General features: G+C 24.5%; 1 protein-coding gene across 6 annotated transcripts in view; it reads left to right on the top strand.

Annotated features, from left to right (window-relative positions):
• Positions 1-6,562: 6,562 nt before the first annotated feature.
• Positions 6,563-19,820, top strand: part of LOC112593081 (protein PFF0380w-like) — a 48,423-nt gene continuing 35,165 nt past the window's right edge. For all 6 annotated transcript variants that reach the window (XM_025337338.1, XM_025337339.1, XM_025337335.1 and 3 more), the window contains exons 1-10: positions 6,563-7,092; positions 8,770-8,881; positions 8,951-9,037; positions 9,111-9,153; positions 11,322-11,510; positions 11,632-11,710; positions 13,711-13,827; positions 17,810-17,953; positions 19,428-19,556; positions 19,641-19,727. In XM_025337338.1, coding sequence (XP_025193123.1) covers positions 7,005-7,092; positions 8,770-8,881; positions 8,951-9,037; positions 9,111-9,153; positions 11,322-11,510; positions 11,632-11,710; positions 13,711-13,827; positions 17,810-17,953; positions 19,428-19,556; positions 19,641-19,727 — 1,075 coding nt within the window. In that variant the 5' untranslated portion in view covers positions 6,563-7,004. The remainder of the gene's footprint in view (positions 7,093-8,769; positions 8,882-8,950; positions 9,038-9,110; positions 9,154-11,321; positions 11,511-11,631; positions 11,711-13,710; positions 13,828-17,809; positions 17,954-19,427; positions 19,557-19,640; positions 19,728-19,820) is intronic.

Genomic DNA, 19,820 nt, shown 5'->3' with positions numbered 1-19,820 from the left:
ATACATTTCCATATATTTTATAAAACCCTTATAAGTTGTATTGTTCTATGTATACATAATATTATTATATGATATATCTATATAAAGTAGGTATATAAGTAAATATTGTCTGCTTAGTAAAATACAACTGTTAATTTCTTAACTTAAATGATGAGAACAAATCGACATCTAATCGTTGTAAATACCTAAAATACCTATCTATGAATATGACATAGTGAAGATCTCGGTCATCTAAGACCGTAGTGAACAATATTACTATGCATTTAACACAAAAAATAATTATAGTTACTGTGAATCAAATCTAGGCGAAGCAGCTAAATAAGCTGACAATATTTTGACAGAGTATTTTAGTTAAAAAATTTTAAACCGAAATATATCATACATATCCAAAAAATATCATGTATGAAATACGAAAATGATTTTACAGATCGATAATGATATTAATTCAAGTGATAAATTATTATTATTATTATGGCAGGCTTATAATTCAGTGTATAGTATTTTGTACTACAAAAATGTTAAGCTTTTTTATGCACTTTATTTGAGAGTTCTTTATGTACTGAAAAATATAATATGTACATTCCTCAATGTAATGAAAAATAAGGAAATAAGCACAAAAAATTAACAAAATAGGTAAATTTTTAATATTTGATTTGTCGCATCCTTGATGTAATCTCGTTTTTATTATTTTATTAATATCCATATTATGAATTACGATCATGTAGTATGAATTAAACTTAGATTCATGAATTGGACATATTATATTTGATCGATTTCGTGAAATGGAAAACCCAATTTTATACTACCTATGTAATATTTTTAATTAATTACAAAAATTGAATTTTGAATTTTTACTTCTCGTGAAATCTAAATAATAACTTTTTATTTTCTTATTATACAAAGTGTAAACATTATTTTATTTGGTGTTATTTTTTTATATAGCGAATAATCGCTCGTATTATAAAATCAGAAAACTTATACTAGCATCATCCAAAAACAATAATAAATTAATATAGAATTTTTCCAGAATTGCGGTCGTATCGTGCTCATAAAATTGATAACGAGTGTATCCATACAGGTGTACTACACAACGTAATAGCTAATAAGTAATACCTAACACTAATAACTATATATTATTTAGTACTTGTGTACTACTGCAGAAAACTATAATTATATAACACCTACCGGCTACCACGACAAAAATGTATATAATATATTATAATGTAAGACGTAAGTCCAATAAAACAAATTTATAATAATTATCTATTTAGATAAAATCGTGTTATCATTTAGATTTCATAAAATGTTATTCACAATCCATATTGTGATGTAAATATGTAATTTAAAATATTATACATTATAAAATGTCATGAAAAGTATAATTACACTAAGTAGATGCGACTTATATAGATATGACTTGAAAAATACCTATATAATTTTAAAACTCATTAAAATTGAGTACCTATTATAAAAATATGAGTATTATGAAACATAATTAGCTTTATACAAACAGTTTTTTAGAAAAATGTATACATGAAAAAGGACCAATTAATCTATAGTAAAATTTTATATTCAGATATCAAATTTGGCTAATCCATAATTTGTTTTCGAGTATATATTATAAAAATATGAAAAACAGTTAAAATAACACACACACACACACACACACACACACACACACACACACACACACACACACACACACACACACACACACACACACACACACACACACACACACATATATATATATATATATATAATTGTGTGTTTGTACGCAGTAACATCATTGTTAAAAATATGCAAACTTAAATTTTGTATTTAAAATGATTATAACGTATTATGTGAAATATGAATTAATGTATTTCACTTATTTTGAATACCGTATGAAATTCATTATAATACAAAATAATTAAACTCTCAGATCCAATTATTGTCCATGAAATACATGTTTATTTATTTTATTAAATTACCTATATGATATTATAATTTCACTTTTTTTTTTAAAGTTTGAATGATACCTCAAGGTTCAGATTAAAGTGCGTAATTAGATAGATTTATACCAATGTATACATATCTATTAAAATATAATAACAAAATTATAATAATTGTTTGCTAAAAAAAAGTATAATTTAAAATCCTCACCTCCATATTAATTAGTAAATGTGTAGTGTGTACCTATTTAGTATATATTTTGTTAAACATATTTTTAATTGATCTTATATTCATAATGAATAGGTCATTTCAACGAAACTTAAACAGTCATTTTAATAAATTAAAACATTATTTCTGAAAAATTTATTTTTCTTTTACATACTATAGATGTACTTGTATTTTTATCCACTGTTCCATCACACTATAGTATGATCCAAAAATATTTTTAAAACAGATTAAAATGTATAAGCAATGTGTCGTCATACCAACATTACTTAACAGTTTACATAGACTTCTTACATTTTTTCGCTTGGGTATTATTTATATTAACCTGTATATTTCATCGTATGGATTTTATTTGACGGTAACGAAATAGTATCTTGTAAACCACTATTGGACTGAAAATATTACAGAAAATAAAAGAAAACAAAAGTGAGATACATTATTAATAAAATTCCATATATAAACAAAAATTTGGTTTTTCTATATTACGTATATATTCATGGGTTTATTAATTCGTAAAAATAGATTCACGTACCGTATTTAATTTATTACGACGTATAATTATACCTATTATTTCTAGGTAAAATGTAACTAAAAGATAAAATACATGAGACAATGTCAGTGCACTATTTGTTTTCTCTCTCTGATCCATGCGTAACATGGACAAAACGCATTTACGTAGAATCATTTTTTTGATGTTTTTGAATATTCATAGACTAAAAACACATATCACAAACATTTTAGAGGATGATATTTTGGAGGGTTTAATATATCGGTTTTATATTTTATTATTATTTGACTTAGTATATTCGATTTTAAAAATAAAAAAAAAATTATAAACTTTAAATTGTTTTGAGACAATATTTAGACAAATCAATGTCATACTCTTAAAAATATTCTTTATATTTTTTGTTATTTTTTAGCTATAAGCTCAAAATTTAATTTTGCTTTGGGGTCCTTAAGAACCAAGTTCTGACATACAGTAATGCCGTACTGGACTGTCTATGTCACATATTCACACTACTATTTATATTTAACTACATAAATTTAAGTTTATTAGTATGCACTTAAATAATAATATTCAGATAGTGTATCGTGTAGGTATGTATTTGTTTTAATTAAAATAATGCACTATTTATTCAAGTTAAAAAAAAAAATTCATAAATATGATAAATTATCAAGAATCTTTTAATAATTTCCTTATTATTTAATATTTTATTATTATAAATTCAGTTACTAACCTACAGTCTAGTACCTATTTACGTTGATTACTAGATCTAGATTTGGTTACCAGCTACTACTTATTTATATTTCCTATAAACACAAACAATTATGTACCTACATTTCATTGCATCATTAATTCTTCCTATAATTCTCTTTATGTATTATAACATTTATAACATTAATATCAGTTTGCATAGTATACTGATTATTATAAATTAGTTTAATATATTAAACTGAATATTTTATTTTAATATTTAATATATTATTATATACAAGTATAGATAAATTAGTAAAAAGCAATATTAAAGCATTATTTTATTTTGTATCAATAACGTATAGTAATTTATAGTCATATAGATATTAATTATTCTCATAATTATTATAAAATATTTTGTTTTATTTTGTGATCAATAATTGTTCATACTTTAATAGAGAAAATTATATAATTAGAAATTAAAAAAAAAAATTATCAACAGGTAAATCCAACGTTAAAAATTCAATGTTGAGAAATAAATTACCATTTGTATTTATCTCGATACACGATTACAATTGTTGTTTTCTAAATTTATCAGACTCATTAATCGGTAAACCCGAGTTTGACACCATACCGTCTCATATAAAAATAGACAATAGTATAATATTGTACACCGGTATATTTAATATATAATAATATAATTTAAAATTAATTGGATAATGGAAATATACCTAGTTATTTTCATGATTCTCGTTTCATTATTAACTGACAGAATATATTATATAGTATAAACTTAAGCTTAACTGGTAGCCTGATAATAATATTAATAATTATTATAATTGATAAATAAATAATAATAATAATAATATATATTTATAAATAATTTGTATGATCGATGGTTCCTCAAAACAATTGTTAATAATTTGCTATTGAAATATACTTATTAATTATTACATAGCTATTTCAAGATGTGCTTACTTTGTTATACTAATAAGGTTTTAATTTTCTGTAACACTTAAATAATGATAATAATATAATATTTATGATATTACATTTTACCCTATAAAGCACATGCAAATAAATTTTCAAAACTAGATGGTCTTCTAAATTTTTTTATAAAAGTACAAACTATTAAAGTCTATTATGTTGAATATTTTACTTTAAAATCTTAAATAATATATTTATTTTGTTGAAGTCTTTTTAATAATGATTGGAGTTTAAACCATATGCACAATGGTCAATGATAGAACCGTTCAACTTTTAGGAACTTGATTACGCGTCTGCATATTCACTATTATTTATCAGTAATTGAAAGGAGGCTTCAGGGTCTGGGCTGGAAAAGGAATTTGCTTTTAGGCAGAGTATATTGTATACTTCAAATAAATAAACAGGAAAATATATTTTTGGTGTATTAAATATTATACAAGAGGACGCTTTATCCGCATGTGTTGTCTCCGTCTTACAAATGTAATACATGGTAAAAACCGTTTTACATGGGCAAAAACCATTTAGGCTGTAATCTAAATAAAGTAGCCAAATTTTCACTTTAGAAAGAGGAAATATTGAACTGTGCAAAATTGTTTTTAATTTTTTTGATATTACTAATACGAAAAATGTTCTTATCGTTAAAAATTCCATTATGTTTGTGTTTTTCAAACTTGAATAAATTTTTTTGTATTTTGATATCGAAAAAATAAAAAACGATGTTGCACAGTCCAAAATCTCCTCTTTCTAGTGTGAAAATTTGTTGCTTAATTTGGATTACAGGCTACAGCTTTAGTAGTTCTTGTCCACGTAAAACGAGTTTTAATATGTTGCACGTTTGTAAGACGGTGACAACACATGCGGAGGAAGCGGCCTTTTAATAATATTGTTTATAGATAGTATATATTAGTATCATTGATTATAAATAAATGGGATTTATAATCAAATAATAAATAATAGTGTCTAATTATTAGTTGCTTATTTAATTTTAGTTCATAATAAACTATAGAAGCAATCAAGTTGCCAGTTGGGTAATTATAATATCATAATATGGAATTGCATTTTAAAAATACAAATTGATAAACATTAACCTGAATGACTTAAATTAATGATAAAAATAAAAATAATTTGAATGCGTAATATTATATTAAGATGACATTATGTATATTACAAATGTATGTTATTAGTTTAAAGATATTTTAATTTTAAATAGAAAAATGTTCATATTATACATTTTTAGTTGGTATTTATTTTGACATAATAAGCAGGCGAATAACAAATATAATTTTTTAAACGATTAGTGAAGTAAATACACAAAATATTTAACGTGTATGGCGATCCGATAAAGAACAGAATAAAATTCATGAGAGAACTCATTTGAATGAAATACACGTACGTTAGATTCTACTTCTAAATATGTACATTTTTTTTGGAATAAAAAAAAATGTATTAAATGTACGTATTTACTCAAATAAAAATTTATATTTTTAAATTCATATTTTCTTTATGAATATATTTATAATTTCATAAAATTGTTTACAATTTACATTGATGTTCTAGTAGGTTTATTATTTTTGTTTTATTCATTGTATTAATTTTACAAAACAATGAAGTACAATTATTACATACAAATAATAGTATTTTTATGATTTATAGGAAACCACTATTTGTCTATAGGATATAGTTACTTATTATTCACCGCAGATATGTAGAGAAGTAGAGAACAAAATACATATACATAAATCTAAAATAAATATTATTTAAATGATTCGGAACTAATTTACAAATTGACCACCGGAATACGACGATCAAAAAAGTACCTTAGGTCCTTATATATTTTTTAACCAACCCAACTCGCTACCTGTCAACCTCCACCGTATACCTCTGAATCCAATCCGTATGTAATGATATTATTTTAAAATACGATGAATAATAATAGTCATAGATACGGTGTCATAGAGTTAATGAAATCATTTTATTTCGAAATCATAAGTTATATTTATTAACAATTTTTACATGTCTTCGTAAATTCGTAATGTTCGATCGACTGCCGCACGTTATAGCAGCTGTTCTACGTAATTATTGTATCCGTGTAACGCACTTATCAGTTATCAGCATTTCCGTGAGGCGGCAGCAGTGGTGGTGGTGGAGGTAATAGTTGACCACCTCCGTAGAGCGCGATCTCCGTGTAAACTTCGTAGTAATACTACAGTATTCCGCGGCCGCCGGCGCCTGTAGAGCACTTAGTTGTGTTTCCAAGACAAGTCAAAATTCGTTGTGACGCTGTCTCGCAGTCTCGCAGTAGGATGTGAGCTGGATGGTTGTGTCTACTTGTCCTTTGTCTTGCATAACTGCTCTACCTACTGTTATAATATTTTAGCGATTATTTCTGGTACAGCTTGCTTGCACTTGTGTGTGCTCGTTGTCCGATCCATACGAGTTTAATTTTTCGAATCAATTTATTATTCGTAACTTTTTTTCTCGTTTGCTTATTACGCGCTCAACGGACCCACATCGGCCAGTCATCTCGAGTGTCAAAAGAGTGGAACGGCATTACATCGTTGTTCGGGCCAACGTCCCTTAACTTCGGCGAGTAACCGTAGCTGCACCGTCGGCTCCGGCGGCGACGGCAACGGGAAATACCGCCGACACAGATCATCCAACCATGCCACCTCGATCCGCTAAGAATCGAGTCCAGGCGGCCCCTAAACGGCCTAAACTGCCGCCTCAAGATCGGACTCCATTTGCAATAGGTAAATAAAAGTTAGAAACACAGACGCGCGCTACGGTAGTGGCGCAATTTTTAGATACGCGTCGTCACGGATTATCGTCGCATTTTGCTTTTGTCGTTGATGCCTGATGCCCGGACGTGTCGAATGTTCCGCCTGAAACATTCGTCTAATAATTTTTCGAAAGGTTTCTTTTAGTCGTGCGTACGCTACGCAAACGCACATCGCGACATGATCGCCTGTGCATAGCGTCATGTACCAACTGACTTCTCATGCATTATGATAATAATGTCTGAGGTTTTATTATGCTTCTGGCCCCCTCGCTGATCAGTGGTACATTTATCTTTTTCACTTATTCCTGACAAATAGACACGTTTAGCAATGATATGGTGATGCAGTTCCGGCGTAGCCATTTAGTTCCTCCAGTTTCAGCAGCCGATTAAACCTTAGATACGTTTAGACTAAAATATGTTCTGTATTGTGGTTTTGTTTTTTTTTTGAGTTCACTCTGCCAACTGCTTATTTTTGTTATAATCAATTGCATTACTATGTCAAATCAATGTTGTACGTGAGAATATTCTAGGATTGGATTTTTTATATAATTTTTGCATTAATTGTGATTTTTGAAACCCTATTTTTTAATAAACTTTAAGATTATAGAATTATTGACCAATTAAAAAGAAAAAAATGCTTATTTCTATTAGTTACATGTTTTATAGTTTATATTTTTAAATTTCGTATCATTATTAAAAGTTAGCAATATTTATTTGAGTGTTAACATTAATACTTATGTTTTATATTCTAACAATTATTGTTTAAGTACTGAATGTATTCTATGTTTCTGATATACTTTTAAGTTAAGTTTTTTTTTTTAAATACCCTTATAATATTTACTTAACGTGTATGTTTATTGTTTATAAATTAAATTTGTTTATTTAATTCTTAGCATATTTTTATGATAGTGAAGTCTATCTTTTTTTAGTCACTAAACAAAATTTTAACTATATTTAATTATAAATAAGTGAAAAAAAAAAATAACAAAATTAATTGCAAAAATGATTTTACTCTTATAATGTGATCAATAATGATGGGTAATAGTGGTGGTGAGCATTATAAATCTTTATAATGTAAAATATTATTTTAATTTATTTGATCTGGTGTACATTTCGGAGAGAATTAACATAAGTTCTTACTATTGTTCAAACTATAGAATGATTCAGGAATTGGAATAAATCTAACTTTACATGCTCACTATTGATCATATTTTTGTAATTATACTAACATGTAATATAATTTACCTTTAGGTAGGTATAAAATTATTAATCACACAATCTAATTTTGTATAGTTTAATACATACAATTTAACAATTAATTAGGTTTAAAATATGTTTGCATCTCTTTTTAATTTTAATGCTGTACATTTTTTATTTTGCAATGAAATTAGAAATTATTTTTCAATTACAATTTTTACTTGTAGGTAGCAAGCCACTGATAAAATATTAATAATTTTATAAAGATACTGATTGCTTATATCAGTATTAAATACTCAAATAATATTATATCTTATAATTCTAAAAATTGTTTTTTGAGCGATTAAGTCAAGACATAAACTTGATTATTTTTATTGAATAATTTTAAAGAATGGTTAGTGAATACATTAGTTATTACAACTGTTAAATATTATTTTTATCTGTTTTATAGGTGATACGGTTTGGGCTAAATGGAACAAAATTTATTATCGTGCAAAAATACTGAAAGAAACCAAACCATATCCTAATTACTTTACAGTTCATTTCTGGAAGTTTGCCAAATCGTTAGTTCATCAATATTTTTAAATTTAAAATAAATTAAATTTATGACTATTTTATTCAATATTTTTTAGATGGGACATGCCGATACATGAAAAATATTTTTTAAAATTTTGTAAAGCAAACGATAAATACGTCAAAATTTCCAATGCACGGAATTCGTAAGTATTAAGTTTTACTAACTAAAAGTTTTTATTCATTTATTAATGTACTTTTAAATTTTTTATTTTATAGCAAAAAAATTAGGGCTAAAGAGAAAATGATGAGAGAAATAGAAGTAAGTAATAAAAATAAATAGAATTGTTGAACTAATAGAAGATAATCTAATATGAAATAAGATTATTTTTGTATTCAATTTTTTCCATTCACATTTATATTTCTTTATTAATATAATATTATTGAAGGTATCTTTGATAACCCATTAGTTTTATCTAGTTATTTCAAAAGTTCAGATTTATGCTGTAATTACATGGTTTCAGTTATGAAATTATTCATTATTTATATTAATGATACAAATTATATTTAATCTATAGTATATTTGAAAAATAAAAAAAATAATAGTTTTTTAAACAAATAAATATTTGTATTCTGAATTATTTAAAGAGAAACAAAATAAATGTTACAAATGATCAAATGTATATTGAGGAATATACAACTTGTCATTAATAATTTACTTTTAATCTATAGTTAATAAAAAAATTATGTTAGGTACAATTTTCAAAGCAAACTTTTATGTAACTTTTGTATATCATTATGAATTGTTTGTATATAATATGGGAATGTGGTCATTAATTTTTTAATTGTTTATGAATTATGATAATAAAAGACAAAAATAATCTCACATAACTTACATAACGAGAAGGAAATAATGTTAAAAATTAATCTTAGTTGATGACTTAATTAAGTTGTTTCTTCAAATTTATTATATTATACATACTATCATTATTAGTATTAGAATTTTACATATTTAAATATATTTAATTTCTTAAGTATTTTTTATATGCTTAATAATGATATATATACATAAAAGAATAAATAATATATTGTATTAATGAAAAAGTTTAATTTATATGATGCATTAATGATGAAAAGAAAATCGTCTAATATATTTAATTTTAGTATTATATGTAGTTAAATTTTGTGAAATAACTTTTAATGTTTACTACATTATCACCGCAAAAACAGTTTAAGATAATTAATCTGTTATTACTTAAATTCAATTTTAGATATGGATGATTGATATAATATTAAATAAAAAACATCTTAAATATTTTAATATATAACTTAGTTTATTTGATTTAATAATAGTTTTTTAAGGTTATATATTGAGTAGTTGGATTTTTCTTTGATAGATTGCGCTAATACTATGTTATACCAAGATTATCTTTACTAAGAAGTTACCATAGAAAACAAGCCTATTACTAGAGCTGACAAATAAACGTATAAAAAAAATATCCAATACATTTTAGAATGTAACTTACATATTATTTTGTCCATTTTTCTTGGGTTGATTGCATATAAACTGTATACCGGGGTTCCTTTTTTACACACCGTCATTGCAAAACATTTTTAATCATGAAACTGAAACTAAGGAAAATAGACTTCTAAAATTTGACTAACTATTATTTCTTTAACAATTTGATTATAATATTTACTAGCAGTATTATGTAATCACTAGTCTTTAGTTGTATGCTTGATAATATTCATAATTTATTACTAATCTTATTTATGGGTTAATCCTTAAATTAATATGTATAAACGATTGAAATTTTGGCTATCTCTCCCAATATGCGGTCTACCAAAATGGACATGGTCTACCATAATAATATAAAAAGAATAAAGAAATTGAAAAAAGAATTTATAAATATTACACTATGATACAAAAATATAGATTGGATAGTTTGGCAACCTTTTTTTTACACTGGGAAATTTCTCTTACTTTTCCGTGTTCATTTTTTTGGTAGAGTTTTATTTCACTGTCACATTAGAGACATTATTTTGCACAAGGTAGGCTGCAATCTTCAGGTATTAAACAGTAGTTTTTTCAGTTCAAATTTTTTATAAAATTCTTTAACAAGCATTTTAAAAACTATTTTTGTAGTTCAAAATTTAAAAAATGTTGTTTTACCATAAACGACACTAATCAACTAACCTGGTGATAATTTTTTTAATTTATATCGTTATGAAAAATTAAGATAAAACATAAATTGGTAGGTAATAAATATAAATGATGCGGGATTCTCAGCTATAGGTAAAACACATGACATTGGTAGACCACATACTATTCTCATATTTGTAGATATGTAGTACATAAAACAGAGGTAGATCCATACATTGGAGGCTGTAATTTCATATTTCTGTATGTTTTAATTAATATTTAAATGCATTTATTATATATAAGTTATAAATTATATTTTAACAAAGTTATTTATTATCTTTTTTTAGAAATATGAGCAAGGAAATAAACCCTTGGTAGTAATGGAACGTTTGAATTTTAACCCAGCATTATATACTGTTATGGTTTCGGAAGAAGGAAAAATAAAGTTATTACCTAAAGATAAAAATTCGTCTAATAATATACAAACACAGTCTCCTGTTGAAGCAGTCAAATCATTTTCTGAAAATGAAGAAAATGTATGTAGTCAAAATCCTTTCATACACGTCTCTATACTAAATAAAATATTGATGATACTTGCAATTTATGATGTTCAGTATATTTTTTTTGAGTTTTAATAATTTTTGGTAATTGTTTTAGGTTCAATCACTATCACAACAATCAATAACATTGGAAGTTAGTGTTGAGAAGAATCAAGAACCAACTATAGTTAATAAAAGTAATAACACTATAAAAATTAACAAATATCTGAATATGTTGTGATTTAGAGTTTGGGGATGATATTAGTGTTTTCTGAAAAATAACTGATAGCTGATCTGATATTTTTAGTTTGTTGGATCTATGATTTAATATTAAAATTTTTTGTCTGATAAATAAATTTATATAAATTTTAAGTGACTGTGATGTATAGGGTATGGATGTTGTAGTACTAAAAAACTAGTAAAATAGATTGTAATATTGCACTAAAATACACCAAAAATTGCACTTAAAACATTAAAAATTGCACAAAAAAATTGAACCGTATTTTTTAAAATTTTAAAAATCCAATGCCCTTTGATTTGGAGCTAGTGAGTATTTATACCTTGAAAAACTTCGTTCTATGTCGGTTGATATTAGCAGAAAGTACTTAAAATAAACTAAATCGCTTACCGCCAAATCTTCAGGTTAACTTAACCTAACCCTCTTACAATATTTATAAAACCGTTTAAAAAGTATTAACAAGTTAAATCATGTGTGTAAATTATATAAAATTGCAATAAAAATCCATAAATTGCAGAAAATTGCATTTAAAACTTTTAGATTTTTGTTTGTATTTACATGACAGCATTTTAAACAACTTAGCAATTAATTGAAAAAGTAGAAAAAAAAATTGCAAATGCAACAAAATCTGTACCCTAGTGATGTATTAAAACATCTCGTATTTCTGAAAAAGTGATTAATGTTAAATTACATCTAAAAATACAATTATAGTTAGTAAGTAAATAATAATGAATGTTACATAATTTAAATCAAATTAATACATTAGTAATTTTTTATGTTTCATCTAATTCTTCAATTTAAAACATAGCCGGTTAATCCTTACTACTCTTCATAAAGTACTATCTAGTTGTTTAACTTGTATATCAATAACACTTGTATTTGGTATGATTGCTTATAAATTTGTGTTTTATAATAATTTATAATTATCACAATTTGAGATATACAGGTTAAACGATTAAACAGTGCTTTAATGTTAAGTAGTAATGATGAACTAACTTGCTAGGATTTGAATTAAGTATTGGCGAAAACAGATTTAAAATGAATATCATTGGTGCATAAAGTTTTGTTAGGTTGTGCAGATTTTAGTATATTTATCTAAATACCTTTTGTATAATCTAATCTGACTTGTAATTACCATTTATTTCGTGATGAGAATGAACTTTAAAAGATAAACTTTAATATATTGTAATGACATTTTAAAATTTTTGTTTTGAACCTCCCTATTTCTGCCTATGGTTATGGTAACCAGTTTATTATATTAAATTCATGATTACTTGCCTGAATAATAGATAAATGGTGCTTAAACTGTAAAAAAAGTGTTAAAAATTAAGAAGTCAGTTAGAATTCATTTTGAACAGTGATAACGTCGTTTTATAATATGTACAGTTTAGGATGTTTATTGTTTTTATTATTATTAAAATTAAAATTCTATACTTTTTAACGGTATGTCTAAATTTTTACCAAGTTTTTTAATGTTTGAACAATTATTTTTTAGATAACATTTTTAATTATTCATTAGTTAATAATTTAGATTATAAAAGTAAGAATATTTTATGATGTAATAAACTTAATTCACATAATTTTGCTCTGATTAGCGTCCTTAGTTTTCCTTCAATATTCACAACTTATAGTATAAGATTCATTTTATTCAACCTATATAGTTTCTTAAATTGTAATAATAATTAATATTGTGATAACTTTACTAAGATATATCATAAAATGTAATTAATTAATTTTACTATTTGTAAAAAAAACAAAAACAAAATATACTAAAAGTATGGATACAAATATCAATTATTGGTATCTGTTCACCCGTTAATTAATTTTAAAAGAGGTAGCTAGTATTGTCTGTCTTTTACTTTTTTTATTTTATTAAGTAATTTTACACTATATAGCATTTTTAGATTATTTTATTAATACAGAATTTTAAAATAATATGTTATTTTCCTTATTTTTTAGATAATGATCTTACACAGCTCTTGGATACTTTTTCAACTAAAGAAAAAATGGTAATCAATGTTTTGGACAACATGCTAACCAAGTCAAAACTTAACAATTCTGTCCGAAATCATGAAGGTATTAATTAGGATTATTACCCTTGTGTATAAAGTTGATATTTCTTTATCAAAATCTATATGTTTGCTTTAAATTTAATATATTAACCTACAAATTATTAGAAATGTTACATAAAAATAATATCTGTTATTAACACATAATAATGACGTAGAATCGCTTAATTTTTATGTTCAGTTTCAGGCCTTGTAAGTGTGTACTTTTATATGTTTTACATTTATAAATTTAAAAATTTTAAATAATCTAATTCAATGATTCTCTAAATTACTCATAATGTTAAAATGTCGCTTGAACAATTGATTTTTATTCATAAATGTTTCTCCGGATAAATGTATTTAAACATATTAGGATTATATATATATGTATTGACTGTAAAACAATATTTATATAATAATGTGATGTTTATAAATGCTATCTGTTAAAATAATTGTAAATATCGCTATATTTCATTACTGTGATTAAGAGGTCACCACACCTATCATTGAAAACAGATTTTTTTGGGACAAATTTTTGCGATAGTATTTATTGTAGCCTTATTAAATTTTTACCATAATATACATTGAAGAAAGATACGTCTATTGTTGTTATTATTTGGGTAACTTAAAAACAATTTAAGTTATTTATTTGTAGAGATTTTTTTTTTTTTTTTGGATATATTCAAGGAAACAAAAATGTTATGATAGATAAAGTTTTCTTCTATGTGGTGAAAATTTTTTATATCTATAGAATATAAATAATGTTTTTGTAAATTTGTCCTGCACAAAACTATTTGATTGTTCTTAATTATAAAATGTCATTACTATGTATGTAATAACCAATGGTATAACAATGGTACTGCCATTGGGTCATTTTTAAATTTTTTGGATTGATATTTAAATATATTTAATATTAATTTTTTTAATTCTTTTCAAAATTGTATTAAATATTTAATTTGTCTGTATCGTTATACTCCTTAAATAACAGGTGTGAGGTGATCTCTTAATTTTATTCTAGATTCAAGTGGAAAACAATATGAAAAAATCAAACACTACAGAAAAATTAAAAAAAATATGCTTCTATTATCTCATTGTTTTAATCGCATTATTATTTGAGATTAGGTCATGTCATGGCAAAATTTTTTTATAATTAATTTAAGTACAATAAATATCATTAAATTATATATTGCTTAATAAAATACAGATTGGTAGTAATTATAAAATCTTATGAAGTACAAATATGTCATTTTAAATCCTTCTCACATATTCAATGAAATTATAACATATGAAATATTTATATAGACATGTAATTACTCGACCTAATAGCTTAATATGATATATTTTTGAACATAATAATTATATAATTTAATGGGTATAGCGGAATTTGGTCAATTTTTTTTTATCCCAAATACTCATATTGTAGGTAATCAGTTATATTTATATGGTATTCAGGATAAGAAATACATTTGTATGGTCAACTTGTGCGCAGAGCTATTATTTCACTACACAGCAGGTATATAGATTGTACTCGATTGAGAAATGAGAATGTGACGTTGCCTAAAAGCCTTTGATCTATATGACAGATTGGTCATTGTCCGGTTTTTATCCTGAATAGAATTAGATGGTTATCATTCCTTCTCATAACTTTATCACCAATAAATTATATTTCCTAGTTGCATTATATTCATTTTGTTGATTGGTATTTTAAATAATCATAAACTTTTTACAATGGTTTATACTCCTATAATGGACATTTTTTAGTATTTTTATGTCTAATAATTTAGACTATTTAACACTACAACAAATCATTAAGATTTATAGTAAATTTCTAATGTTTTAAGATATGTGTATTATTTGTAAAGGTGTTTGTTTTAGAACAACCACGATTTTATGATAAATAAAAATAAAACCAAACTAAATAGAGAATTACTGTAACTAATGGGTTCAAAATTAAATGCAGAGATTATGTGGATAAAGTGGATGATGTACAATTTGTATAATTAGTTAAAATTTTTAATTTACATATTCGTATATTAATAAGTTAAGATATTGTTAATTTTTTATATTTATTCTTTTCGTTGTGTTTTAAATTGTAATCTTATTGTATATCATTATATGAATATATCTCTGGTCGCAGTGATATAATTCTGGTTTTTAAGGATACATTTGTTTTCATAAGCAAACACATAGTTTTATATTTTAATGGTTCCTACAGCTATTTCCTGCTCTACTATCCACAGATTGATTTTGAGTTTAAACATAATATACTAGAATTTATTTTATACATAGATCATTATTTTTTTTTTTTGTATGTTTTTGGATAACAAAATTAAATCATGAAAATGTAGTTTTCTTCTGTATTTAATATATCAAGAACTTCAGAAATCATAGATAGTATACTCTATTCCAAATAAGTCTGGAAAAAATCCCGCAGGCAGGTCTCCTGTCATTGGCTCAATTATCGGCAGTCGTCATGATCGGTCGGCGGCCGGATACAATACAATTATCGACAACAGCGCTCGCCACCGGCAGATCACGTGACATACCTGCGCGAAACCAGGACGCGTTGTCGTCGTACATTTTTCCAGACTTATTTGGAATAGCGTATAAAAGGCTATGATTTAGGAATGATTATTTGAAAATGCTGTATACAGAGATTGGAAGAAGAGATATAAATTAATTTATAAAGTTATCTTAAAAACTTTTTAACATTTTTACAACATATTTTCATATTCCTTTAAATCATCGTCAACTAGAGGTATAATTTATTAATTAATTTCATACAAGATTTAAACAATTTAATATATCTGGTAATGGATACAATGATGTTCAAAAATAAAATGTAAAACAATTCTATTAAATTACATTTTAATTAAGAAAGGATCTTTGTGGCAACCTGTGTTTATTAGGTGATGGTTAACATGTTTTCTTCACTTAAATCAACTATATAATATGTCTGCCGTTAAGTTAAATTTCGCACAAGTCTGCTGTGGTACCATCTAAACATGAATGGTGTATATGTAATATACAAATATACATAGATTATAGCTCAGTCATATATAGGTACTTGGTATTTAAATTTTTTTTTTTTATTATTGTATTCTGAAGACATTTTATTCTTACATTAATAATATTATTATAACTTGATACTAAACTAAATTAGAATAACTTTCTGGTATAATTTTTTACAATAAGTTGTGGGCTATTTTTAATTTATGAAGGGAAATGAAAAACTGCACTTATAATTGCTAATCATTATTGTAATAATTTATTGTATTAAAATATTTTTTTTTATATACTATAATATTATATAGTAAATATAAATAAAAAAATAATTTGATTAAATGGATTTGAATTACTTAAAATATGTGAATAAAATGTTTGGCCAACCTAAATAATGTTCTAATAAATGATTCTTTTAAAATTATTAAAAATACTTAATACGTTAGAGGTAGTCTTATCTAATAGAAGTGTTTATATCGCAGAAATAAATGTTTTTAGTACAATGTTATATATTTTTTATAAAGTTTAATTTTTTTTTTTTTGTGAGCATGTATTTGAAATACAATACGTAAATGTCGCAAATCTCTGACATTTAAATATTATATGATTATGTTACACATAGTTATAATTATTATTTTGAATTAATCATTTAAATTTGAATGATGATTGTAAATATGTTAAGGAGATTTATAATCTCCTTTAAGATTTGAAACTGTTAATATTTTTATACGATGTTAATATATTCATGATAGCTGATAAATATAATTTTTAATGAAAGCTATTTTAGCTATTGTTATTGATATTAAAAACTTACTTTCATTTTTAAACGAAACATTTTTGTTTCTTATTATAACATTAGCCTTTAATAAAATAATAACTCTTTATCAGTAATAATCTATAATACTGGATACTAATATTGAATTAATGTAATATTAATTGATTGTAAATTGTTAATATTAATTATTTTTTAACAATTAATCGTCATTTTATTATTTGTGTTTATATAGTTTTTGGTAAACCTGTGGTGCCAGCTGTCGTAAGTTATGATGCCTCAGATTTCAACAACGTCTCTGAGAAAAGCGTGATCGAATCTGTCTGTAATGAGATTTGTGATGATCAACCTAATAATCAACAAATGTTAATTGACGATAGTAAGTTTAAAAAATATATTTTTGTGTATCGTAAAATGTAATAAATGTTTGTATTCATTAATTATATTATTACTCTTGAAATATTTTATGTACATATATATGTTCATCTAAGTAGTGTTATCGACGTAATCATTAAAGTTTTTAAAATATGTTATGTGCAAATTATTAGAAATGTTATTAATAAATTACAGTCTTGAAATCTTAAAGATTATACTTTAATATTGACCTGTATAGGATTATCAGATTTTGGAATTACCAAACTAGGACATCATAATATTGAATAACCTTTTTTTTTCTTGTATGGAAATAAGAATATTATTTTTATTTATTTAAATATTTATTTGCTAATGCAATTTTTTTTTTTACATTAACTGTTATTACTAATACGTATTACTTTTTATCTATTGATACTTATCGCTTAAGTGATTTATTTCCTATAGCTGTATTATTTTTAATTTTTCATAAAATTTGTTACAAGTTAAACCAAAATTTATTTTATAGAACATTAGACTTCGTATAATTTTTTTATTGATCCTTCCCCTTTTGTGCGACTAAGCGTTATTCATAAGCCACAAAATTATTTTTACTGGAGCAAGTTAGGTAATATTAAATAATACAATATTTAAGTTATTTTATCTCAGCTGTGCCTGTGAATTTTTTTTGGGGGAGGGGATTGAAGGGTTTATTATTGACTATAGTCGGAGAATGAAAAGTGGCGCTGATGCGAGCGCTCCCGGTGGTAAATTTCTTTAATGGCTTCTAAAAATAATGAAAAAAGCGCGCGTATTTACATGGTACAAATGTTGTGTACTGATCTTTTTCAGATTGAGGACCCCTGTTTTTGGGAAAAAATCGTTGCTATCATATTTGTTAGCGGCCAATTTTCATTCTCCCGACTATAAACTATGTTCTGCCATGAATAAAAGATCTAATTTTTATAAAATAATAATTTTTATATTAAAGTAGTCGCGATAATTAGGATGTGAAAGCAATTTTAGAAATTCATTATGTTTTTAATATTGTATACCATTTAGTAGTCGGCTTTAACTACGTATATAAATAAATGGTGAATAGATAAATTATATATTCTATGAAATTTTGAAAAATTTTTAATATATTTATATCATTTAAATGTTATATTTACCAAGGGGTTAAAATCTAAGGTAAAATAAGATTGTAACGGCGTTTTTTTAACTTAATAAGTTATTGTTATTGCTATATTAAAAAACAAATAATTTATTTTATCTGAATTAAAATGATTATTATAATCTTGTTTTTTATTAAAATGTATTTACCTTAATTAAGCATGTACAATACTCATCTGACATTTAATTTTTTATATTTATGATATTTAGCATATTGGTTATCTCTCACAAATGCAGTATAGTTTTTTAATAAAGATGACCTTTGACCACTATTCAGTATAATAAACAGTAAAAATTAGTTTACTTAAAGGCTAAAATATCTGTTTCAGATTTTACATCTAATAATAAATCTATCTTGAATGAATGTAATACTTCTGAAATAGTAAGTTTATCAGAAATAACAACCACGACAAACAATAAAAGGAAGACAGATGACTTTGAAGAAAAAATTATTGATGGTAAAGTTAATATATCGATTTCAGTTATTTTCCATGTATAAAAATCAATTGATAAAATAATTTTGTTTTTATCATTTGTTTCAGATTATGATACTATAAAAAAAATAAAATTTTTAAAAAAAAAACCGATTACAGAACTTTTGGACAACAATATTAATGATTCTCATTTGGGTAAGTTAATTTTTAATTATATTCTTACAATATTTTGATATTATTGATTATAAATGTTCTGATTTCATTCTTAAATTTTGTTGAAAAATGTTA

Source organism: Melanaphis sacchari, unplaced genomic scaffold (genome assembly GCF_002803265.2).
Source record: "Melanaphis sacchari strain LSU unplaced genomic scaffold, SCAv2.0 Contig1_pilon_pilon, whole genome shotgun sequence".
Classification (NCBI taxonomy): Eukaryota; Metazoa; Arthropoda; class Insecta; order Hemiptera; family Aphididae; genus Melanaphis; species Melanaphis sacchari.
Note: the sequence above shows the minus strand (reverse complement) of the source record. Positions and strands in the feature narration are given on the sequence as shown.